The sequence below is a fragment of the Pinus tabuliformis genome, chromosome X (genome assembly GCF_031772625.1).
Source record: "Pinus tabuliformis cultivar Carrire ecotype Pingquan chromosome X, CPIR1, whole genome shotgun sequence".
Taxonomy (NCBI): Eukaryota; Viridiplantae; Streptophyta; class Pinopsida; order Pinales; family Pinaceae; genus Pinus; species Pinus tabuliformis.
Genome location: NC_142308.1, coordinates 1,416,583,699 through 1,416,610,752, shown reverse-complemented (window position 1 = coordinate 1,416,610,752; position 27,054 = coordinate 1,416,583,699). Strand labels below are relative to the sequence as shown.

Genomic DNA, 27,054 nt, shown 5'->3' with positions numbered 1-27,054 from the left:
TAATGCCTTTCTCAATTTTTGCAAATATTGGATGGAGAAAATTTTGGGTAAAAACTTAGGAAAAGTGGGTAAAAATTAATTCATTTAGTTTTTTATGGCAGGGGAGGCCCCAAACATTAGACAAAGGGAAGATTAATCACATAGTGGGATGTGGGGAATACCCCATGAAGAAATACACACTCCTTGAATCGAATTGGAGGGAAGAGGGAATAGCGTAGGAGGGAGTTCAATTTACTTGGTGAAGGGGCCCACATGAAGTGAGAAAGGAACAACTATAAATATGAGGAAGATAGAAGCATTTGGGGCTTTTTGATCATTAGACATATTTTATTGTTGTTCAACTGAGTCACAAAGTGTTGTTGAGTACTAGAGTTTCCCAAGGAGGAAACTCACCCCTTTCTTCAGTGGACTACGAGTGCCACCCTAGGAAGTCATCAGCATTGTCAGGTGGAGACAGGGAGAGGCATAGCACAAGTGCCACAAATTTTCTGAGCTCAGCTGGGACGCAGAACCATAAGCTACGGAGTCCCTTGAAGAGTTGGTGTCGGGAATTACTAGCCACATAATTTGTTGGACATTCCTTGTCAAATTTGCTGGAGGAGAGAAGAGAATTACAAAAGCAAAAGGAGCCCACTTCATCAGTACGAATTTCTCTTGCAGGACATACGCAGCATTGTCACAGGGTTGCGCCGTATTTGACTGGAGCTGTTGTGGGTGGTCTTTGTTGGAGGGATTTAGAGTTGGTTTGTTTTGTGGAGTTAGAAGGGTGCCTAGAGGAGATTTTCCACTGTTTTAGAAAGTTGTAAAGACAGAATTTCCGGCAAGTCAAAATTTTCTAGCAGTGAAGAAGTACTGGGAATTTGGGGTCAAATTTGGAGCATCAAAACTAGAGGAAACCCTTTCTAGGTTTTACTAGGTTTTTGGTGGGGAGCCTAGACTTAATTTGGCATACTTTTTTGGGCAGATTTCAAAGGCCAAACAGTGGTCCCAAGTTAGGCAGCAGCGTAGAATTTCTAGGGCCAATGCAGTACCTTTCAGGAGGGGTCGAATTCCTTGTTTCCGAGAAGCATTTCATCACCTAGGATTATCTAGCTTCCTTTGGCAAGCCCAGGTGCACATGTTCCATATACTTGTACTCTCCTCTTGATAATAAAATGGCTCAATTTGGTGCAGTTCTAGCATAAATTTTATGGGTGTTAATTGTTGTTTGAATTTTCTATGTTGCATTGTATTCTTGCTTAAATATCACTGTTAAAATTCCAATTTGGAACATTACGGTGGCATCAAAGCATGATCTTGGCCAACTGTGGGGACTTAAGGAGGCTAACAATATCATGCAGGAGTTGATGAGGCAGAACCAACAAATCCTAGAGGAGATGCAAGAAATGATACATAACCAGCGGAGAACCCAAGCATATGCACGCACACCTTAGCCATACAACACCCATACATATGGCCAGTCTGGCCATCCAACCATGCCTCATTTCTTGGATGAACAGGAGGAGGAGAAGTATGGTTCAGGGGTTGGAGCATCAGGTAGAGGAGGGCAGTTGGAGGGTGAGTCCAGGAGATGATTTTGCTGATGCAGACCTGGTTTTAGACATCAGGAGCTTGAGGAGGAGGCTGAGGGTATGCAGGGTCATGAGGAGCACATAGATACACCCAGTGTGACACAGGAGCCACCCTTGTGGAAGTTTCCTTTGGTATCCTCGATTGGCGTATTGGTGGAGACAATTGGGTACACACCCATAAGACCTTTCATTGATGAGGTGCCAGTAGGCGCAGAGGTACCTAGAGTTGTGACAAAGTTCCCAAATGACCGCTACTTACAACAACATGGATAGCACCTTGAGGAGCGTGAGCTAGATGAGGATGTTATGCTTGAGGAGCTATCTATGGTGGGGTAACTCAAGACTCCTATTGAGCCCATGATGGAGGAGGATGGGCAGTCATCTTTTGGGCCTTCCATCGACAAGGAGTAGATATATACGCAGGCAACTAGCAGAATTGCAATACTTCCAGTCAGTAGCTCTCTTCAGGCTTACATAGAGGGGGCCTGCAGTATTGTTAAGTTTCCTCTGCACTTTGGAGGGAGAGTGGCTGAGTTACCTAGACAGATCGTATATGTTGACCAGGATAGTGAGACGGGGCAACATGAGTTTCACAGGGCGTAGCGCTTGTAGGGTGGAGTTGTTACGTATATTCGTGCACTTGCATTTGATCTGTCTCATAGGGTTTGATGGCGAGAGGTATTGAGCTGGTAACCGATGGAGCGGGTTAAGTATCAGGATGTATCCATGGCCATAGTTCAACAAGGGTCATGGGTTACCAAAGGGGGCTCGAGGGCCAAACTACTTTTGGGTTCCTAGTGGGATTCCCCATCACATCATGGAGTCGTCGGCGATGGTAGTAGTTGTGCACTAGATCCAGGGATTGAGGGCATACATACCCTCAATTTTCTATTAGAGTTCCGAGAAGCTCTAGTGGCTTGCTGGATCGACAGGGGAGTAGGTGGACTTCGTGAGTTGTCCTGGCACATGGATCAGGCATGGAGTCACAGGCTAATCAACATACTCTTGCAGGGGCTAATCGAAGGAGTTGGCATCGGCAGGCCACCAAACAGAGCAGTGTACGTGGATGAGCCTTTCCTACAGATATGTGGGGTGCAAAGGATACCAGGCAGCAACACCTTAGTGACACCATCGTTGGTAGGTAGGGAGATTTTCCTGTTAGATCTCTCTGAGAGGATCAAGAGGGGAGGTCCACCCATTTGAGTTCATGGAGGTGTGGTAGTAGAGATGGTGACCTTGACAGGATGCAGGTTGATGCAAATTGACTCCGCCTCTGGCCCTAGCATTTTGTCATGTATAGAGATATGCAGTGATGAGCACCTCTTGAGTATATCCATAGGGACTTGCATACAGTGACAGAGGAGTTGGTTGTTGTCCCTTGATGCCCTTCATCACAAGCAGTAGGGCGCAAGAGACTCACCTGAGGCAGATGGATGTGACCAAGAGTATCATGGACAAGAGAGGAGTTTTCTTGTTGGGGCAGAAGCAATATGCGTGTGTTAGCATGTGGAGGCGTAGCGATTACATGGTATATTGCAAAGGTAGCATATGCCCTCGAGTCCCCCCTTGAGGGTATGATTATGGGGGATCTGTATGACACAACTTTGGCAGGGCATTCCGAAGCATTGCAGGGGCATGTGGCACAGGGGATGATAGACCTGTTCTACAGGAGGGCAAATAGGCTTCTGGAAGTTTTGGGTACACCATCCAAAGATGATATGGTAGAGTTCATTGTGTGGAAAGGCAGGAGCAGGGTTGTGGGTATACACCGGATTGTCCCTTGATATATGGAGCCTATACCCACAGGGATCAGAGGTGAGGCGCGAATGGATCACAACAGTTGTCAGAATTATGTCGCCGCAAACTTGGGAGCCAAGGTTTCAGTTGACGAGTGGATCACTCCACTTCGAGATGAGCAGGACCCTAACAGAGAGAGATCTAGCTCATTCTTGGGTCAACACATGGGAGATCACTGAGGTTTTCTCCACATGGTGAGGCGGGTATTCCCTGTTGTTGCTTAGGATCGAGGCTAGCCATGGGGTGGGAGGCTCGGGCATTGTTGAGTTGTCCCCGCATGTTGGGCATAGCTTTGGTCATTACCTATATGGTGGTCGAGAGATACAGGAGGGGAGGGCCCAGTATGAGCATGTTGGACCGCTGATTATGACTAGAGAGCCATAGCGACAGCATGGTAGTTTCCTTTTGCGGTCAACATGGGATCTCGGCCTCTCAAGGCTTGGCAGTTCAGCCACATTCAGGGATGTGCTAGTTCTATAGGGGAAGATCATACAAGTCTTCCATTGGGTTTCAATTGCACAAAGAGTAGTTTTCCCCCTAGAGATTCTCTAATGACTTCGGACACTACACTAGTATGGCAAGATGATTGGCACGAGTGGTTCTTAGCGGTCATTGGCACTACTCAGTGGCAGGGAGTAGGAATTATGAGCAATGGGCCTCCAAACTGGCTATGGGATCAAAGGGATCAATTGGGTTAGATGACTACCTTCTTTTGGGAGGATCATGGGGATGACAGAGACAGGATTGCATCCTCCTTCGAATGACTAGTCGGAGACCAACAAGATGATCACTACGGGTCGAGGAAGGTCGTTCTCACTATTGTTTCGACAAGAGACTGGGAGTGGATTGGTAGATGGTAACCTTGGCGGGGTTCCCTTGCAGGATAGACCTACGTGTAGTGGAGTTTCCCCTTATTGGGTGTGTAGTGGAGGTTTGTCGGAGTGGATGACTTTGCAAGAGCACAAGAGGGTCGCAGTTATGACCACACCAGGGCAACATCCACTTGGTGGAATCACTTCGAGATTAGTTTGGGACCCGAGAGCTACAGGGCTGAGCAGTTGAGTTACGGATAGGGGAGAGTGGGTTCTCACAAGGGGAGGTCACCTAGATATTCCATTGGGACTCTGTTCGATAGCAGGGACTTCACTTCCCAAAGACCAGCTAAGACAGGATAGCGCCTTACTTGGGTGGCTATATGACTGGCAGGAGGTGGTCGTGATTGGCACGTCGGGTCGAGGGATCTATTTTATGGGACTCGGATTGTATCTTTAGGAGTTCCCTCTTGAGGTACTCAGGATCGATTTTCTGGCAGGACGACTTTCCGTGGAATTGACAAGGGTTTGGCAAGGTTTGGCAACATCTTGGTGCTCTGCTTACCGATAGCAGGTGGGAGGACTCACACACCCCTACACCTTGGGTATGCGCATGGAGTGAGGGGTGCTTCACATTGAGCGGAATGACTTGGGTCCCTAGTATCTGGGGACTCCTTTATGACAGGTTAGCATATGGATCGAGAGTGGCTCAGTGGCACAATTGGGACCCTGGTATTGCTTGCAATGGTAGTTGGGTCAGCGGGGAGAGAGCGCTTGTTCAGGAATTGCTTATGGACAAGCAATTTTTGGCAGGGAGGACTGTAATATCCATTCCAATAAAAAATTTCTAAGTACCTTTTTCAATTTTTGCAAATTTTGGATGGAGAAAATTTTGGGTACAAACTTAGGAAAAGTGGCTGAAAATTAATTAATGTAATTTTCCGTGGGAAGGGAGGCCCCAAACATTAGACAAAGGGAAGATTAATCACATAGTGGGATGTGGGGACTACCCCATGAAGAAATGCGCACTCCTTGAGGAAATCGAATTGGAGGGAAGAGGGAATGGCTTAGGAGGGAGTTCAATTTACTTGGTGAAGGGGCCCACATGAAGTGAGAAAGCAACAACTATAAATATGAGGAAGATAGAAGCATTTGGAGATTTTTGATCATTAGACAAATTTTATTGTTGCTCAAGTTGTTCAGCTGAGTCACAAAGTGTTGTTAAGCACCAGAGTTTCCCAAGGAGGAAACTCACCCCTTTCTTTGGTGGACTACGAGTGCCACCCTAGGAATTCATCACCATTGTCTTGTGGAGACAGGGAGAGGCATAGCACAGGTGCCACAAATTTTCTGAGCTCAGCTGGGATGCAGAACTAGAAGCTACCTAGTCCCTTGGAGAGTTGGTGACGGGAATTAGTAGCCACATAATTTGTTGGACATTCCTTGTCAAATTTACTGAAGGAGAGAAAAGAATTACAGAAGCAGAAGGAGCCCACTTCATCTGTACGAATTTCTCTTCCAGGGCCTACGCAACAATGTCCTAGGCATGCGCAGTATTTTAGTGGAGTTGTTGTGGGTGGTCTTTGTTGGAGGGATTTGGAGTTGGTTGTGTCTAGAGGTCATGTTCTAATTGTAAAAGTCCCCTCTGTATGGGATGCCTATGTAATACTTGACGTAAAAAGTGTTGTCTAGGAATATTTTAGGTGGATGATTAATCATAAGTAGACATCATCACTTACATATTCTTTTAGACCCACTTTGAGGTGAAAAAATGTGTTTAACCCCCCCTAGAGTCATTTAGTTTATTTTCTAGCAAAAATGTTATGCCATAAATTAGTCAAAAATAAAAATGAGAGAAAATAAAATTTCTCTTAAAGTGGAAAAATAAATTTTGGAGAAAAGTGACTTTTCCAAGGAAGAATAAATTTGAAGGACTCAATTCCTAAGAGAAAAGTCCCTCAAAAATTCATAGGTCCAAAAGAAATTAATTTCTCTAAGTTCCTCCATCAAGGGAAAAATCTATTTTTTAAGAAAAACCAAATGTTTTGACCATGGTGGAAAAAAGGTTGGAAAAAATATTTCTTGGACCAGGATCAAGGCCTTCAACAATAAATTCGAATTTTTTCTTCTAGATGAAGGGACAAGGTTTAATTTTGACATGGATCAAGCATCAACTAGTCGTTATTCTCTGGGATCAAGTCAAAATTGTGCACTTCTTTGGACCTAGTTGTTTTCCACTTGGAGGGGGATCTAGATCTCTCTATTTTCTATAAATTGAACCTAAGGATCTTCATTATAATCATCTTTGGATGGTGTAATTAGCTCTGGAAGTTCTGTAATATTTTTCTGATCAATAAATCGAAGTCTTTGGGGGTAAAAGCTAAGTGTGTATGCCTTCATCTTGTTATGGTAAATATATTTTAATGATCTGTATTTAAATTTCTACTGAATTTTAATTTGTTATTTCAATAGCCATCTGGATTTGTTGTAGCTTGTTTGCTCCTGCATTTGGATTGGGAAACACATTTGATTAGGCAGATCTAGTGGATCCTTGCTTGGACACTAGACTTCCTTTTTGTTGTGCTAACCCATCCCTATTGAAACTAACAAAATCTTTCGAAGTTGTGTAGAAAATATTTTCTGATCAGGTATCAAGGACTTGGGGAAATTCTTGCTTGAATCAGCTAAGTACTCGAGTTGAGCATTTGGAGTAATCCTTGTTTGGATCTTCATCTCCTCGGCCCATAGCAACTAAGAACCCATAGTGGGACTCTCAAAGGCCCATCATAAGAATATTTGTGAGGGGGTTCCTTGTCTTTTACTCTACCAAAGATCATCTATTTAAAAATTTATCACATCTATTTTCAATTGCTTTTATTGAATATCTGCTATTGTAAGAGCTAACAACTTGATCTAAGGGTGGAGGTGTCCACATACCCTTAGGATCAAGCCTTGTAAATATTTTTGTAAATAAATCGTTTATATAGATCTAGCTTTTGTACATAATTTTATTATTTTTGTATATATTTTTGTTTTGAATCTAATTTTATTACAGATATGAAGACAGGGGTTTGAAGAAGGATTGGGGTTTGATCTCTTAACAAAAGTGTTTATAGGTGGAAAGAAAGAGATTGAATTTAACCTTCCATTAAGCCTGCCTCTTCTGCACTGATCTCATGTCTCTTTGTTCCGTACTTGCTGCCTCCTGACCACCGGTTCAATTTATCAGCAAACCCCACTCTATAAATTGAACTGACTGGTCTCCCTCAGTGTGCCCTCCAAGTGCCCCTCAAGCCTCCTCTTATACTTTTTCTGTTGACATCTCAACGGCCGAGATTAAGTCCCTAATCAACGACTAAGACTAGATCTGGCTTGATCCATGTCTTTTGGACCATTCTAATACAGATATATATTAATACACATTAATATTTTATTTTCCCTAAGTTTAGACTTAGGGACTCCATTAAAAATATTAATTATTTTAATATCTCCTGATCTATTTAGAATCTGCCCAAACCCTTTCTAAGTATTGGAAATCTTACGTGCCCCAACCTCTCCACCAAATTTCGTGGCTGGAGCACATCCGATGCTAACCCAAATCAACATAAATCGGATAATGCAGTAGGAATTTCTGACGTGTCGGACTTAGAAATTTCAACAAAGGTTTCTTCGTAGTCTATCCCTTCCTTCTAAGCATACCCCTTCGCCACAAACCTGGCTTTGTATTTCTCCACACTGTCGTCTGCAGCATATTTGACTTTGTAGATCCATCTCGAACCTACCACTGACCTATCCTGAGGCCTAGGTACCACTTCCCAGACATCATTGACCATTATAGAACTGCATTCCTCCACCATAGATCTACCCATACTTGATGCTGAACGACCTCCTGAAAACTAGAAGGTTCCCCAACTTGAGCTAGTTCTTCCCCTAGTCGTGGGTACATCTATCAGCTCTTCCTCTTCCTGAGATTCCTCTTGTTCTGAAGCTTTGCCTTTAAGAGAACTGTTGGTACTAAATTCTACTGGTCGAAGTGGTTGGACCAATGGATCATCTTTTGACTGCTCCTCAGAAGGCATTTCTCGAGATTTCCTGAAAGCTCTGTCCTCCATGAACTTTAGATCCCACCAAACTACTACCTTCTTACTCCCTAGAAGATAGACTCTATATGCCTTAGCATTCTCGCTATATCCCACAAGATATCCTTTCTTAGCAGTTTGATCTAATTTCTTTCTCTTTTCTTCGGGTATATGACAATACGCCAAACTCCCAAATATCCTGAAATGACTAACTTCAGGTGTCTTCCCGGTGAAGACCTTCTCTGGAGTGATTTTGCCCAATGCCATGTGAGGAGTCCTGTTCTAGACATACTCTATCGTGCTGCATGCTTCTGCCCACAGGAATTTGGGCATTTCCTAATCATACAGCATTGCCTTAGTTGCTTCCACAATAGTCCTATTTTTCCTTTTTGCTACTCCATTCTGCTCCGGATTGTAGGGAGTTGTCCACTCTCTTTTGATGCCTTCCCTACAGCAAAAATCAGTGAAGTCCTTATCAACATACTCTCCACCCTTGTCTGAGCGCAACACTTTTATCTTCTTTCCTGTCAAATTCTCCACTAGAGCCTTGAACTCTTTGAATCGACCAAAAACCTCATCCTTGTTTTCAGAAAGTAGATCCAGGTCTTCTTGGAATGGTCATCGATGAAGGTGACGAAGTATTCGGCACCACTAAGAGCTTTTGTGGACATCGATCGCAGATGTCTGAGTGTATCAATCCTAGAACAATATTAGCTCTATTGTTACTTCTAGAAAACGTTGCTTTGTCATACTTGCCTAGAGCGCACCCTCTGCATACATCTCGTTCGGTACTTAGTTCTGGAACTCTTAATACTGTTTTCCTAAGAATTCTCAAAACCCCATGGTGTAAGTGTCCCATCCTCCTGTGCCATAGTTCATTCAAATCTTTATCCCCATTGCTGCCTATCAGTGCCATTGGAGATTCTAGTTGTAATATATACAACCTATTACTTCTGATTCCAATATGGGCCTTTTTTTTCCAACTCGGGTGTTTGACATATACTTTCTCCTTAATGAAGAAAACATCATAGCCCTTGTTTTGAAGCTGAGATACGAAGAGTAAGTTCATCCCCAATCCTGGCACATGCAGCACATTGGTTGCTCGAAGTCGTTCTCCCGCTTCAGTTTGAAAGACTACAATACCTCTTCCTACGGGGGTACACTTTGCCTTATTTCCCATGGTGATCTGAAAATTCATCCTTTCTTTCTAATAATCTGAAAAACATTCTCGAATTCCTGTCATATGCCAGGAAGCTCCATTATCTATATACCAAACCTCAGAGGAGGCAAAGCTTGCTAGGCAAGTGAATTCTTCTTCCAATCTGTAAGCTAACATAGAATAATCGTAATCCATGTCCCTTGTGCTATCTTCTGGAAATATGTGTGAGTCCCTTTGAGTTGATGCCTTTGCATCATGCTCTTGACCCATAGTCGATTCTTCTCTCCTGTTGCCAGATCTCTGCATTGATACCATGTGAAAATTTCTAATCTGAATTTCTATTGCAACTACTGATTTATTTCACCTACTTATTCTTCACAATAAGTTATTTACGAAATCCCTTCAACAAATATTAAAATAAATTCTACTGCAGCTATCACATAATTACACAGAAAAATACATACATAAGAACCAATCACGTCAACACAGTTGTTTTTGGACAATTGTCCTCAGAAAAACCCAATGTGGGAAAACCAGTGCAGCAGATGAGGGTTTTCTTAATCTTCAACAACAATCGCTTTTACAAGGAATGATTTTACAGCAAAACTGAGAGAAAACACTTGAGATTTTCCCCTGGAACCTTTCTGACACCTTGGAGACCCTTCTCCCACTTCTGTGTCACTTCTGCATCACTCTGCGTGGCTCTGCATCCCTCTGTGTCAGCCTGCATGAGGGTTGCATCTCCCTCTGCGATGTCTCTCAATGTCTCTGTGTCACCTCCTCCTCAGTCACTAACCACTGCTAATGCCCTCCTCTTCCTCCACCCTGCAACTCTCCCTCTGAAATCGATCTCCTTCTCTTTGAAAATCGATTTACCTTGAGATACTGAGTATCTATCAGTGTGTCTCCAAATGGTCCTCAGGTCTTCTCTTATTCTTTTCTTGTTGATGAATCAATGGGCGAGATTAAGTCTCTAATCAACGGCTAAGATTAAAACAGACTTGATCATTGTCTCTTACAAGCTTGTCACCCTTATCTTTATTAATACCCATTAATATTTTAATTTACCTAAGTTTAGACTTAGGAACCCATTAAAAATACTAATTATTTTAATAACTCTTCATCCAGGTGGAATTTTTTCCAAACGATTTCTGGGTCTTAGAGATCTCATGTGCCTTAGCCTCTCCACCAAATTCCAAGGCTAGAGCACGTAACAATGTAAACTTTGAAACGGGAACTATAAACTCAAAATGGGAACTCTGGCAAAAAAACCCCGAAAAAACATAAAAAATGGTGCTGAAAACGAAAAGTGTGTATATTGGAACGATAACTTTTTTTTTAGGATCAATTTTGAACATGTTTTAAAAATAGCAGTGAAAATTAAATTTTTATGCAAAATTGTGCAAAAAACACCTTGAAAATGAAAAGTGTTGATATTGAAACGATCACTTTTTTTTTAGGGTCAATTTTCAACATTTTTAAAAAATGCTAGTGAAACAGAATTTTTATGTGCAAAAATTGTCCAGAAAACACTCTCAAAACGAAAAGTGTTGATGCTAGAAGAACATTTTTTTTTCTAGGGTAAATTTACAACATTTTGAAATAATGGTGTAAAAGATTTTATCATGACTTCGAAAAACATTAAAATTTCAAAATAACAATGAAAACATTAAATTAAAAATTAAAACAATGAAAAATAAATAAAATAAAAAAGTTTAAAAAATAGCAAAACGTAAAAAAAAATCAATCATAAAAAAAGTAAAAAAACAAAAACAAAAACAAATAATCTATAAAACATAAGAATAAAAAAACTAAAAAAAAAATAAAAAATATAAAGAATTAAATAATAAAAAAAAACATATTTTCAAAAAAATTTACATTTTTTTAATCTCGTAAACTATAAAAAAAAATTGGGGAAAAAACAAACAAACAAAATTTTAAAAAATAATAAAAATTAAGTAAAAATAGAAAATTCTAAAAGGCATATACAAAAACTAAGAAAAAAAATTAAAACAAATTAGATCAAAAAATAGAAAATTAACGGGCAAAAAAAAAAACCACTAAAATTAACATTAAAAACATTAAAAAAAACCTAAAAAAATATTAAAATAAAAAAAAAAACATTTAAAATTTTAAAAAACATACATATTTTCAAATTTAAAAAAATTAAAAATTAAAATAAAACAATATATTTTTTATTTAAAACTTTAAAACATTTAAAATAAAATAAAAAATATAATTTTGATTTATTAAAAATATGTTTAAATATTTCAAAAATATATATTTTAGAAATATATATATATATATATATATATATATATAACTTTTAAAATTAAATGTTTATTTAAAAAAAAAACGCTCAATTTAGCCGCTGTGGGGGCGCGGCGCCGCACATGGCCCGAGCGGCCAGGCGGCGGCTCGACTGACGTTTTTTTCTTAAATAAAAATTTGTTTAAAAAAAAAGCAACTATAATTTTTATAAACAAAAAATATTTATTTTTAAATTTTTTTAATGTTTTAAATATGAAATTTATATTTTAAAAAAATATTAAATGTTTCTTTAAAAAAAATCAAAAAAATTCTCATAGTTTTTTTTTAATAAAAAATATTTATTTTAAAACAAAAAGTTAGATGTATGTGTGTTTTTAAAAATAAGATATATATATATATATATATATATATATATAATTTTAACTTCTTCTTTTTTTAATAAAAGATACATGGTTTTATAAAAAATTTAAATGTTTTTTTTAATCAAAAATAGATATATTTTTTTAATTTTAAATGTTTTTTGATTTTTTTAATTTGAAAAAATATATATTCCTAAAATTTTAATTGTTTTTTTGCTTTTTTTTTTATGAGTATTTTTTTGTTTTTTTAAATGTTTTTAATCTTAGTTTTAGTATTTTTTAAATTTTTTTTGTTAATTTTCTTTTTTTTTTATCTAGTATGTTTTTAATATTTTTTTTTTTTTTTTAGTTTTTGTTATTGGTTTTTTTAATTTTTCTATTTTTACTTAACTTAATTTTATAGTTTTTTTAAATTTTGTTTAATTTTTTTCTAAATTCTTTTTTTGTTTATGAGATAATTTTTTTTTTTTACATTTTTTATGTTTTTATTTGTCTTTTTTATATATATTTTTATATTTTTTTATGTCAAAAATAAATTGACATGAAAAATTTTAAAGTGTTAAAAAATGGAACTTTTAAAAAAATATATCCACTTTATACATTAACAAATTTAAAGTGTCAAAAATTGTTGAATTTAGAAAATAATTATTTACATTTCATACATCAGAAAATTTGAAGTCAAAAGATAGGTCTTTTAAAAAAAAGGCATGATGTAGAATCACCACTTTCTTAAATCAGCGTGCAAATCACTAACATTCTAAAACGTAATGTACATAAAAAAAAAAAATTAAAGTGCCAAAAACTTTGCTCTAAAAAAATATGTGTTCTGCATCGCCCCTTTTCAAAATCGGATCACTTTTTTGCTATCTCTACGAAACGGGTAACAATATCAGTTCTCGTTTCAAAGTTTACATTGTTACATCTGATGCTACCAGAAATCAACACAGAGGGGGGCAGATCAGGCCTACACAGTGCCAAGTCATCTTTCTCAGCCAAGAAGGATTGACACAGCAGCTAGGCGGAGCTAATCCAGCTCTCACTGTGATTGCGCAGAGCCATAAGGCCTCAAATTCTTCAGTTGTCGAGGCAAAGGAAGCTGAGCAGATTCTGATTTGTGGAGCTTGTGGGACGTTGTTTCTGTCAATGCATAACAATGTCTAAGGAGACTGAACCAAAGTAGAGGGAAGCACTACCTTGACAGATTTCTAGCCAAGAAATCTAGAAAAGTGTTGCAGCCGCAAAGGAGGATTAGAGAGGAGTGGTTCGATAGTGGCTGGAGCATTTCTGAGAGGGAAATCAGGACTCTGAGGGAGTCTAGCGAAGAGGAGCAAAGATGGCAATAAACAGATTGAAGCATTAGGATAGATTGGACGAGGCTTCCAATTTTGTTATCTGAAAGGCCAGGGTCCTGGCAATCCTAGATAAACATCACATCAAGGACTATGCCATGAAAACCGTAGCTATCCCAGTTGACCCTAATGCAAATGAGAAGTATGAGGAGGCCAAGGCGAAAGCGAAATGCATGATCCTAGACGAGGTCAAGGATCATGTCATACCACATATTGCTGAAAAGAACACAGCAAGGGAGATGTGGCAAATGCTGACCACCTTATACCAGGGCTCTTCTATGCAGCGGAAGATGTTATTAGAGAATCAGCTGAGGTCATATCAAATGCAGAAAGGAGAGGAGATAGATCTGTTCCTTCTCAGGTTGTAAGGAATTCGCGACCAGCTTACTTATGTGGGGTCTACACCAAATCCAAAATTCATGGTCAAAACGGCTCTGAATGTAGTCTCCAAGGACTAGGAGACGTTTGTCCAAAGCATTTTGGGTAGAGCGACTCTCCCCAGTTGGGAGGAGATGTGGGCAGCTCTTTGACAGGAAGAGATCAGGAGATTGACCAAAGCGGGGAGTAGTGGTAAGGGAGTTTGAATCAAGAAAGAGGAAGAGGATGCAGCTCTAGCATCTGCAGGACAGCAGGGGGTTCAAAAGAGGAAGAAAAAAGATATCTCCAAGGTCAAGTGCTTCAACTGTGGGGAGTTGAGACATTATTCCTCTCAGTGCCCCAAGAAGAAAGGCAAGGGAGAAGCTTCTAACTCAAACGCTGCTCCAACAAAGGCGGAGAAGGATGTCGAGACTGATGACGATTGTGCCATGAGTGCTCATGCGCCTCTAGAGAAGAGGTGGCGAGATATAGAGTTGTAGTCGAGAGGACTACATGGATGGGCAAGATCCTTGAGGTGCCCAAACTCTTGGATCACATACGGCTACGGGAGCCCTTAATGACAGTAGCATGATGACAGGTGTTAGGTGGAGCAAGGGGTGATGGAACGGAAGGGCAGTGCTAAAGTGCAGAAGTCTGTAGCAGCGCAGTAGAGGTTGCAACAATGTGAGAGGGACAGAGGTGTTTGCAGCAGCGCAGTGGCAGCAGAGAGAGCATGGGATAGCAACTAAGGTAGCTTCAGCATCACGAGGCTTCCAGACTAGTTGGGATGTCAGTGTTTGGGAGAAGTCAGTTACTTACTTCTCGATAACTAAGTTGCACTGCAGCCGTTAGCAATGGCAGTGCTATGGGCACCATGATGCAGCATGTTGAGAGGGAGCTGCAGTACAGATATAGCAGTGGCAGTGGCAGTGTCATGGGCAGCAGTACAAGAAGCATCAATGCAGTGGATGTGGGGCAGCAGGCCAAGCATCAACACAAGGGACCGATGCGGAAGATCAGTGTGATGCTTCTATGGTGAAGCATTGCTAGAGCACATTCCTCGTTAAGAGGGAGTGTTGATTTTGGGTAGCATCGGATATGCTCTAGCCATGAAATTTGGTGGAGAGGCTAAGGCACATGAAATCTCCAAGACCCAAAAATCCTTTGGAGAAATTCCACCCGGATGAAGAGATATTAAAATAATTAATATTTTTAATGGGTCCCTAAGTCTAAACTTAGGAAAATAAAAATACTAATGTGTATTGATATAAAATGGGTGAGAAAGTTCTAAGTGACGAGGATCAAGCCAGTTCTAATCTTAACCGTTGATTAGGGACTTAATCTCAGTCGTTGAATCGTCAACAGGAAACCGAAAAAGTATAAGAGAAGGCTTAAGGGTCATTTGGAGACACACCAAGAGAGATCAAGAATTCGATTTTATGGGGCGAGGTTTGCCGAGAAAATCGAGTTAGTAATCAGTTGCAGTGAGGGGTCGTTCAGCGAGGGATTCTCATCCGAGGCTGAAGAATACATAGCAGAGAGGCAGCGTAATGCCAGAGAGACAATGCAGACCCTAGAAGGGTTGACATAGAGGCAGCAGGAGCTGACGCAGAGGACGCAAGAGGCCGTAGAGGCTGAGGCAGGCAATGCAGAGGGCTGTAGAGATTGGTGCTGGGCTTCAGAGGTAGCGTTGGGGAGATTTTGTGGGGCAGACTGAGAGCAGATCAACGGGAGAGGGTGACGGAGTTCCTGAATAGTGACGCAATTCCAGAGCAGTGCTTGGAGCAGCTTTCGTTGTCCAACACAAGGAACAGCCAATTTGCCAGAATATCTGTCTCCGGATAGAGGTACTACTGCCGAGGACATTCTCTGTTGGGTGAGCCATTTCTAGCACCCTAGTTGTATTCACAAAATCCGCTTACTAATACAAACCCTCATATCTGTTGCACTGGTTTTCCCGCGTTGGGTTTTTCCAGGGACGATTGTCCAAAAATAACGGTGTCCCTTGTGTTATTGTTTCTGTTTACTTTAGTGCATGATCTGTATATCGATGTTTATGCAATTAAATAATTTGTTAATGTAAAGAACAAGTAGGAGATAGTAAACCATAAATTGCAGTAGGGGTTTTTGATGTGTTAGATTCAGGAATTTTCACACTATGGGCAATAGAATGAAGTGTGCTCCAGTAGGGAGAGGCACCATAGATTTTCAAACAGAAGCAGAAACCAGTACTAGAGCCACGAATGTACTGCATGTGCCAGGATTGGGCATGAACCTGATTTCAGTTTCCCAATTGCAGGACAAGGGATACAATGTATACTTTTTCAAAAAAAAAAAAGTATATGTCAAGCATCCCACCTGGAAAAAGGTGAGACAAATTGGAGTTCAAAGCAACGAGCTATATAGATTGCAAATCGATTCTCCAATGGCACTGATAGGCAATAATAAAAACAGCAGAAAGGAGCTTAATGAACTATGGCACAAGAGGATGGCACACTTGCACCATGGAGCACTCAAGATGTTCAGAGAGACGGTAACAGGAGTTTCAGCTCTCACCACTGAGCATGATGATCTATGCCTAGGATGTGTAATTGTAAAGTATGCAAAAGTAGCGTTTCCCAGAAGTGATAACAGAGCCAATGGCGTGTTGGGATTGATACACTCAGATATTTGTGGCCCTATGTCCACCAGAGCTCTTAGCGGTGGTGAATATTTCGTCACCTTCATTGATGACCATTCTAGAAAGACCTGGATCTATTTCTTATAGACCAAGGATGAGGTCTTTGATCGATTTCGAGAGTTCAAGGCTCTCGTAGAAAACATGACAGGGAAAAAGATCAAGGTACTACATTCAGATAATGGTGGAGAATAGACAGATAAAAACTTCACAGATTTCTGCACCAAGGAAGGTATCAAAAGAGAATGGACTGCTCCCTACAATCCGCAGCAGAATGGAGTAGCAGAGCGGAAGAACAGGACCATAATCGGGGCAGCAAAGGCCATGTTGTATGATCAGGATTTGCCTAGATTCCTATGGGCAGAAGCATGCAACACAATAGTGTACATTCAGAACAAGACACCTCATAGGGCTTTGGGGAAGAAAACGCTAGAGGGAGTCTTCTCCAGGAAGAAACCCGAGGTAAGTCATCTGAGGATATTTGGGATTGTGGCCTATTGTCACATTCCAGATGAGAAGCGTAGTAAGTTGGATCAGACTGCAGAAAAGGGGTATCTCGTAGGATATAGCGAGACCTCAAAGGCATACAAAATCTACGTTCCTGGCAGCAGGAAGATTGTAGTGAGGCGAGATGTAAAGTTCATGGAAGACAGAGCTTTAAGAAGATCTCGAGAGATGCCTGCAGGAGATCAGTCATCAGATGTTCTTTTAGTTCAGCAGCAGTAGGGACCATAAGTAGAACATGCAGGGGGATAGTCACAGGATTTGAGTACAGTGACTAGCAACAGCATCTGCTCAGGAGCAGGAGATCTAGGAAGTTCTCAATAGACAGAGTTGCAGGTACAGGTAGAGGATCAGATTGAACCTCCCACCACCAATGGTAGGACCAGTAGGCAAGTGCGTCAAACCTTGAAGGACGTAGAAGAGTTTGTCGGAGCTCCTAGAACCGACAAGAGTCAGCACAGGCAACCTAACAGATACCAGGGCTTGGTGGCTCAGGTCACAGAACCATCCAGTTTTCAGGAAGTCGCACAACATCAAGCGTGGGTGGATGTCATGGTAGAAGAGTACAATTATATCATGACAAATGATGTGTGGGAGGTGGTGCCTAGACCAGAGGATAGATCAATTGTGGGTTCTAGGTGGATGTACAAGATCAAATACGTTGTAGATGGCAGTGTAGAGAAATATAAGGCTAGATTCGTGGCAAAGGAGTATGCACAAAAAGAAGAAATAGACTATAAGGAGACCTTCGCCCTAGTTTCCAGATATATCTCTATCAGATACATCATATCCCTAGCAACCCAGATGGGATGGGAAATTCACCATATGGATGTCAAAACATCATTCTTGAACAAGGTGATAAAAGAAGAGGTGTACATCGAGCAGCCTAAAGGCTTCGAGACATATGAGAAGAGCACTCACATATGCAAATTGAAGAAAGCCCTGTATGGGCTCAATCAGGGACCTAGGGCGTGGTACGGCCGGATTGACAGCTACTTACAGCAGTTGGGATTCATCAAGAGTGAAGTAGATCCCAACCTCTACTATCTAATGGTGGGGAATGCGCCTCTCATTCTGGTTTTATATGTAGATGATATGTTTCTGACGAGATCATCGAGGCCCATAGAGGACTACAAAAGGAACCTTGCAACAGAATTCGACATGAAGGATATGGGGTTGATGCACTATTTTTTGGTTGGAAGTATGGCAAAAGAATCGGCAAATCTTCCTTGGGCAAGGAAGATATGCTACAGAAATTCTAAAGAGATTCAGAATGCAGGATTGCAGACCCATGGCAACACCCATGATTACCAACTGGAAAAAGATAGATGCCTCAAGGGACAGGGAAGTCGACCCCACCTTGTACAGACAGCTAATTGGGTCACTCATGTATCTGGTCAACACCAAGTCAAACATTTGTTTCACTGTCAATACCCTTAGTCAGTTCATGGTGGAACCGAAAAGGGTACATTGGGCAGCAGCTAGGCACATTCTCATATATGTGCATGGAACAGTCAGACTCAGGTTGAGATATACTCGATGAGATGACGTCAGGTTGAGCCGATTCACAGATGCAGATTGGGCAGGTAGTTCAATGGACAGGAAAAGCACCTCTAGGTACTGCTTTAGCGTTGGATTAGGATGATCTCTTGGTGCAGAAGGAAGCAGAAGTTAGTAGCACTGAGCTCAGCAAAAGCAGAATATATGGCAGCTAGCATAGCTACGTGCGAAGCCATATGGCTTATGAAATTACTGGTGAGTTTGTTCAGGAAGAAAATGGGAGCGACCAGTGTTTACTGTGACAATCAGAGTTGCATAAAACTCTCTGAGAATCCAGTAGTTCATGATAGGTCAAAGCATATTGATATCAGATGTCATTTCATCGAGGATTGTGTTCAACGTGGGGCAGTCCAACTGTAGTATGTACCCACAAGAGATCAGGTGGCAGACATACTCACGAAAGTTCTATGGAGAGCTAAGTTCATCAAGATCATGGAACAGATGGGTATGGTGGAGAACTCGTTTTAGTAGCAGATGGATTCTTAGTTGCAGTAGCAGCAGATGAGAGGGAGTTGTAGTGTAGAGGCAATAGTTGACAGCAATTCAACAGGGTCAGCAGCAACACAAATGCAGCTTATATCAGAATTGCACAATAGTTGGTGGACAGTAGAGCCAGACATCAGCAGCGCAGTAGGAGGTGTTGCAGAATCAGAGTGATGTTCCAGTAGGTTGCAGCACTAGAGCACATTCCTCGCTAAGAGGGGTGTTGATTTTTGTAGCATCAGATGTACTCTAACCTTGAAACATTGCAGAGAGGCTAAGACACATGCATTCTCCAAAACCCAGAAATCATTTCTGGAAATTCCACCTAGAGATGATTTAATTAAAATAATTAACTTTTTTAAATGGTTCCCTAAGTCTAAATTTAGGAAATTTGGTCAATTAAAGGGTATTAATTAAGTCGTGGTGAGAATCTTCTAGAAGAAGACATGGATTGACTTCTACTTAATCTTAGCCATTGATTATGTTTTAATCTTGGCCGTTGGTGCTCCAACAGAAGATTATAAAAAGAAGTCGATGGGTAGATGCAGATTGCACCAAAGCAGATACTCAGTTGCTAGAGCATATTGATTTTCTCAGTTGCTGAAGTTCAGCAAGAGAAAATCGAATCAGAGAATGAGTTGTAGGTGGGAGTGAGAGAGCATCAGCATAGTCGGAGAGTGCAGGACGAATCTGGTGGAGGCAGCACAGAGGAGGGATGCAGGTTAGCACAACAAAAGGGTTGACGCAGGGCCCAAGCATTCACTGCACAGAGAATGACGCCGAAGGGCTAGCGAAAGAGACAGGATGTCCTCTTCGGGGTCAGAAAATCGCTATGAAGAGTGAGAAAGTCACCAGTAAATTTCTCTCAATGACTCTTCCTCTATTTTGTCTTGTACATAAATTATTGTTGAAGATTAAGAAAATAAACCCTCATTTGTTGCACCGGTTTTCCCACATTAGGTTTTTCCGGGGACAATTGTCCAAAAATTACTGTTTCACTGTGATTATATGTGCTAGTATTTTCCTTGTATTTATTTTCCACAAAATTTTATTTGTGAAGGTTGCAATGTATGTATTTTGATAGTTGTTGTAGAAAATTGCAAATAATTTGTTTAAATAATTTAACAAATAGAAGAAATATTATCTGTTACTGCAGTAGGATTCGGTCTCCGATTTTTCACAGTTAGAAGCGAAAGGAGGTATCGTTAATGAAGCCTTAGCCTCCTTCCTTGGACCTTTTTTCTACAGCCTTGTCTAAGACTTGTTTCAAAACAATTAAGGAGAATGATTTTACCTTAGAATAGGCATATAATTAAAAGTAACCAAGATCTTGCATCTCACATAGGTAGAACTCGCATCTTCATCTTGCATTTGAGCTGATTATATAATTGGAATCATGAGCTCAACGTGAATCTTGCATTTGTTTTAAAGACTTGTTGAATATCACTTTACTTGAAGTACGCATTTTATTTACATCTGCAAGTCTATTTCTTATTGCTCATATATTCAGTTGTTGTAATCTTTTGATATGATCATACTACCATTTTCCTTGCAGCAGTTACTTATCTTGTGACTTGACATTTCACTTGCAAGTATTTCTAATTTGCAATTTGAGCATTGCTAATAAGGCACTGGTCTATCATTCTTAATCCTTAAGTGTCTCATTAATCTAATTTAATATATCTATAACATCATTGCTCAACAATAATAACTTCACTTGCTCATCAATCCTTAATCAAGTTACCTATAAGAGTGACTGCCTCCCCTTTAATCTCCTAGGCTTGTTGTTCCAACAAGTTTCCCCCTTCCATATACCCTCAGGGACTACCCCCCTTAGCTTGTCTAGGAGAGAGCTTAAACGGAGTGAGTAGGGATCAGAGTTGTGAAAATTTTGTGTCTTGCAGTAACTGGAAATTATTCTTCTAACTGTAAATTTAATTATGCAGTTTATTTGTTACGACAAACAATGAATAAATTTTCACCTTGATTTAATTAATTATGATTAGTTAACCAGTTTTAATAAATTTAGAGTTAGGAAACATTAAAAAATTGGTTAATAATCTAATTAAGTCATCTCTAGGTGGAATTTCCAAAAACAATTTCCAGGTCTTGGAGATCTCATGTATTCTAGCCTCTCGACAAATTTTTGTAGCTAGAACACAACTGATGCTACAAAAATAACAAGAGTGACAGCCCCTACTCTGAGCATTGCGCCTTAGGTGTACACTTTAGGCAAAAACATGGTCCATTATATAGGTCATAAATGAAGACCATACCAATGGAAACAAAAGGTTTTTTCTTATCTTAGAGCAATATAATTCTTTCCATGCAGTGTCTAATAAGTTTTCTTTTGTTATTATAAGTTACAAACTGATTGTAAAGTTATGGTATTTACCACTAGGTGGAACAGTGAAGGAGAATGAAGGATGAGACTCAACATTCATTTATAATTGAACAATGAATGCAAGGTCTATGATAATAAGCAGACCAGAACAAGATAGTTGAAAGAAGGAATGGGAGAGATAACTAAAATGTAGATATTTTGGTTCCCTCTAACATTGTTTTTCTTCCCCCTTTAACAAATAGAAGGAAATAAGGCTAACAACATGAAATGTCCAAGAAATGCCTAGAGGTGTTTCCTATGGATTTCCAGTGGCATTTTAGAAACTAGCACATTTTAAATGTTTCCTTCCAAGAAACATCCTTGAGGGAAAGTTCCAGTGACAGAGAAAAGAAAACGTAATGTACACTAAAGATTGCCTCACAAACTCATGCTTCATGTTAATTGTGATTAGTGCACATAGAGTTTACAAAAAGAAATACTACCCAAGATAAATATTCATACGGTTCAAACATTACCCAAACCAACAAATAATACTATGTTTATCAGTCATATATCTACTTAAAACAAGGCCAACTAAATAGTTAACAGATAATTAAACAACAAAACTTGTTGATCAAACCAATAGAGAAAAAGATAAAACTAAATATAATTGTTTACATACCACTTTTTATTCCTCAACAGTAGGTAAGCTAAACTATCACAAATATAATCCAGTTCTCACTTCAGAAGTACCGGCTCAGGCAGGTATAACAAAGCAATAAATGGACAGAAAATGTATAGAGAGATGCTGAATCTTTAAGGAAGCTTGCCAAAGGGGCAAGGAAGAATTCAAAGCCTGTATATTGAAAAAGCTTAGTTGCATCCAAAATTACATAGAGCTAAAATATACATTGAAGAAAATGTTTAGGCGCACATGAAAAGCAATAAACCTTTACAACAGGACACAATGAGAATGCAATTCAAAGTAAGTTCTCCAAACATTGTTGTGAAGGGAAAACATGGGAAAGACCTAAAAACATGAAAGGAATGAAAAACTACCAAATTTATACAGGAATGTTTTCTATTTAGTTAGGACGCTTGATGATTACTTCGGGATAAGATGCAATCACTTACGGTATGATTCAACTACTTGAAGAGGAGAACCTTGTCAAGATAGGAAAAGCTTATTACAGGAAGCAATTGTGAGGAGGGAAGATGCAAGGCACTTATATGTGAGTATATTCTTTTGTTACTAAAATATTATTTTTATATCCTACGTCTGATATATAACCAAGGCAACATAACTTGTTTTAACCTGAACATTGTCAAAAAAGACTGCAGTCATTATTTCCTAGTCCATGGGTAGTCTAACCTTACTCGATTTTAGAAACACCAGTTCAATACAACAATCTCACACACACATGCAAGTCAAAATAGTATATAAGAATTTAGTGTACTACTAACTTACCAAGACATTCAACATCATCTGAGTGCCTTATAAATAGATAATGTTGTCTTCCATCTCACGTACAACTTTTAAGATCAAAAGTCACATGATAAACTGTATACAACGAAAGCTAAGTGAAAAACAAAATTCAGACACATGCATCCACACAAGTAAATATGATTCATTAATCTTTTACGAAGAATAAATCTATTCATCCACATAAATAAATTCTAAACTAATTTGGAGGTAGGCTTATTAAAAGTACTTGTTCAATCAATGAAACATGGTTGTGAGAAAAAGTGACTACCTTCAATTTCCACAGCATTATTCCACCCTTAAAAGTGTTGAGAAAAATAGAAATTGGAAACCATGGTCGTGTCACTCCTATTGATGAAATAAGTACGAACTTTGGAACCTGCAAGAAATATTTAAAAATTGTAATCAACATAATAACATAAAAAAATTCCTGTAATTATTAAAAATATTAATGAGAACATATCTGAAATGTAATTGATTCATGCCTCCAAGGCACATTTGCCAAACTAGAATGTATTCCATACCGTTATATGTTATGACCTCCAAAGGCATAGTTTGTGTCAATGTCTAAAAGATAATTATGATGTATTATTATGAAAGCCAGAAAACTAAGAAACTCAAGTTAAATTGAAGCAGAGGTTATACCAAAACAAGATTAAAAATACATAGCAAAATCCGTTGAATTAACTATACAGTAAACAATTCCAATGTAGAAACATATGATGTCCTAGACACTTCAAGTACAAAGATAGATTGATCTCATGAAAGAAGAAAAGAACCCAAAACTTTCTATTCTCAAGATGAATGCCATTAGGCCAGTAAAACTTTTTGGAACACTGGGACGATTTGAAAACTACAGAGTTACATTTTCTCCAAGATTAAGTGAAGAATAAGGGTAGCAAATAATATGGATTAAACTTCCCCAGAAATCAAGGTCCCTCCACACTCCTATCTGCTCCACGCTTCACCTTGTACACCCAATGTAAGCCTACTACTGATTTGCCTTCTGGCCATGGCACAATCTCCCAGAAATCATTATATGGGAAAATTAGAAAGGCAGTAAAGATTTTCTCGATATTCATAATTACTTGTGATGTTTCTTCTTATTACGATTCTTTATATCTTCTTTCTTTAGTTCATCAAGCAATTACCAAAAGCAGCAACACGTAAAATAATGGACACAAGATGTAGGCACATGCCAGGGCAAAACCCCCCTCGAGGGGAAAACCCAGTCAAAGTAATTATTCCTTTCAATAGTATTCTTTGAAAATCTTCACCCTAGACCAAGACCAGACCTTCCCTCCACACCAAGTCAGCATCAAGAAGATTGACTTCTTCCCATTAACTTCAACTATGCAGCAACTTGCAGCAGCAATCCAATTTGGAAGACTTTGATCTCCCAATCAAGAGTACAAAACAGAGAGAGACCACCACCAAAATTTCGATTTTCCTTGATTCCTTAGACTCCCCAAAACTCGCATTCACTTCGGCCTCCCGGCAACAAACTTTCCCAGCTACCCACTTCGCACTTCTGCCCAACAAACAGATTTTCACACTTCTTCCCGCTAGATAGAATTCGAACTTGATGAGAAGTGATGATCCAAATGAATTCGATGTCCTTCCTTTTATAGGCTTCTTGTGAGGTCGAATAGGGTCTTAGGCCGACTTGATCTTCCCTTAGACCGACATGGTGTGGAGGTTCCATAATTCATATTTGACTCAATACTAAACCTTTTTACATGATTCGAAAGCAAAAGAAGAGTCTCTTTAAATATACAATAATTCTATAGACTCGGAATAAATCCTAGAAATCTACAATGGGAACTTTGACCTAAAACATGGTGACCCAAGCATGAAACCCATACTTTAATAAGTCACAATAATAATAATAATTTTCTTTATTCTTTTGATAAGTACATTACATAATGACTCAAGTACATTATTGAAGACTGAACATAGTTACTCTTTCCAACACTCAATCTTAACTAGGGAAGTATTCATAATGTACATATACAATGGAAGATCTCAAACTATATGAACCATGAAGAACTTTAGGCACCGCAATGCCATTGACTAGATTCCTAACTAGGGCAATCTATCCAACCAGTCACTCAACAATTTAGGCACCGCAATGCCATGGACTAGATTCCTGACCAAGGCAATCTATCCAGGTGGGACTAAGATGGACTCAAGATTTCAGCCCCTCTAGGTACCATTAGGCTTGCTAACCATCGAACCCAAAAATCTAGGTGTGTATCTAAAACAGAGTTCTTTGATCAACACCACCTTTCCAACTTCGGGACCCAAACATTAGCACTAAGTGCCAACCAGATGTCTGCCCAGGCAATGCTTCACTCGCAAAGCCTCAACCCCACTTGGTCCAGCAGATCAAGAATAACCAATCTCTCCCAATCAAACTGATTGGTAACCAGCATGCTATGAAATCCTCAGAGAGATTCACCTATACAAACACAACCCAATCAATAACATACTTTCACATGTAAATAATCAAATAAAAACCTCCGGGGTGTTCCAAGCAACAGGTGTTGCTTCTCAATTTTCCATAGTAGGACTATCAACCAAATCTTTGACAGGAGATTCCTCAATCATACATTTTTCTTCCTACTTCATATGCAGCAACATATTCTTCAGTCGGATCTGACTTTCCTTCTTTCAGTAGCACTTCAAAATGCATTCTCCAATTTCCTTTTCCTGTTCATGGCCTTCACTTAGACTTACAGTTGTTAGTCCTATGAAAATTCCTAAACTCTAAATCCCTACTGCAGCAAATTGATGATATTACTCCTATTTGCTAAATTCGTTTAAACAAATTACTTGCAGTTTCCTACGTCAAATATCGTAATACATACACTACAGCCTTCACTTAACTAAATATTATGCGAAAACAAGAGACTGAGCAAGAAAGAAAATACAACACAATTGACACCGTTATTTTTGGACAAATGTCCCCGGAAAAACCCAATGCGAGAAAACTGATGCAACAGTTCTGAGAGTTTATTATTATTAAGCAGTGGCAAATTCTGAATACATCTCTGAATACCTATCAGGTTATTCAGTTACAGAAAGAGAAATATTGGTAGAAAGATTTGTGAGATTACCTCACATTATCACTGGAAATCCTAGCTGATCCAGTCCCAGTATGATTGCCCTCAGCTTTTATGGCTGCCTCTGCGTCAGCCTAGCGTCAAGCTCTCTAGGGACAACATCAATCCTATGGTAGGTCGATATGTTGCCCAGGAGATTCGATTTCTGCCTCTCGGTCTCACACCCCAGCTCCCGACTTCTAAAACTCGAATTCCTTCTGCAAATTTCGGACTCCCTCTTGGCTTCTGTGTTGCCTCTGCATGGCTCTGCGTCAACCCCTCTGGCTCAACGTTGCCACCGTTGGATTACTCTTTGCCTCTCTCTGCTGATGATTCTCTGGTTGAGAAAATCACTCTCTCCAGATGCTATTACTGCCCCTCTACTGCAAAAAATCTCCTCAATTGAATTTCTTCCTGAGAACTTCTCACTTCAAAAATTCGATCTCTTGATCTCTCGGTGTGTTTTCCAAATGACCCTCAAGCCCCTTCTTATATCTTTCTGTTGGACAACCAACGGCCTAGATTAACTCCTAATCAAAGGCTCGGATCGTTTTGGCTTGATCTCTGTCTTCTTCGAGAAGTTACACCCACAATTAGATTAATACCCATTAATATTTTAATTTTCCTAAGTTTAAACTTTAGACTTAAGAACTCCATTAAAAATATTAATTATTTTAATAAAATCGTTTCTGGGTGGGATTTCCAAAACGCTTTATGGGTTCTTTGGAATGCATGTGCCCAAGCTTCCCTGCAAAATTTGAGGCCTAGAGCATATCCGATGCTACCCCAAATCAACACTCCCCTCTTATCGAGGAATGTGCTCTAGCAATATACTGTTGTTGCATACTGCTCTGACTCTGAAGCATCGTCCTTTGCACTACAGATGTCTGACATGTTGTCCACCAACTACTGCATTGTTGCTGCAATTGCACTGTTGCTAACACTGCCACTGTCAACACTGCATCTATACTATAGCTCCCTCTCAAGTGTTGCATTTGTGCTACTGCTAGCACTACCACTACCAACTGCTACTACACTGCAACCTGTTGCTTATAGCAACGGAAAAAAATCCAAAATAACTGAATTAACTGTGTTCAATATGATACCACGTGAATGTTGGACCCTGACTGCTGCTAGTCTCTGCACTAACCCTCTGAATCTACTAT

General features: G+C 39.6%; 1 protein-coding gene across 1 annotated transcript in view; it reads right to left on the bottom strand.

The window, feature by feature from the left end:
- Positions 1-27,054, bottom strand: part of LOC149145345 (uncharacterized protein At5g02240-like) — a 153,983-nt gene that overhangs the window by 30,145 nt on the left and 96,784 nt on the right. The window contains exon 4 of the mRNA XM_089448913.1: positions 23,056-23,163. Within this exon, the coding sequence (XP_089305039.1) occupies positions 23,056-23,163 (108 nt within the window). The remainder of the gene's footprint in view (positions 1-23,055; positions 23,164-27,054) is intronic.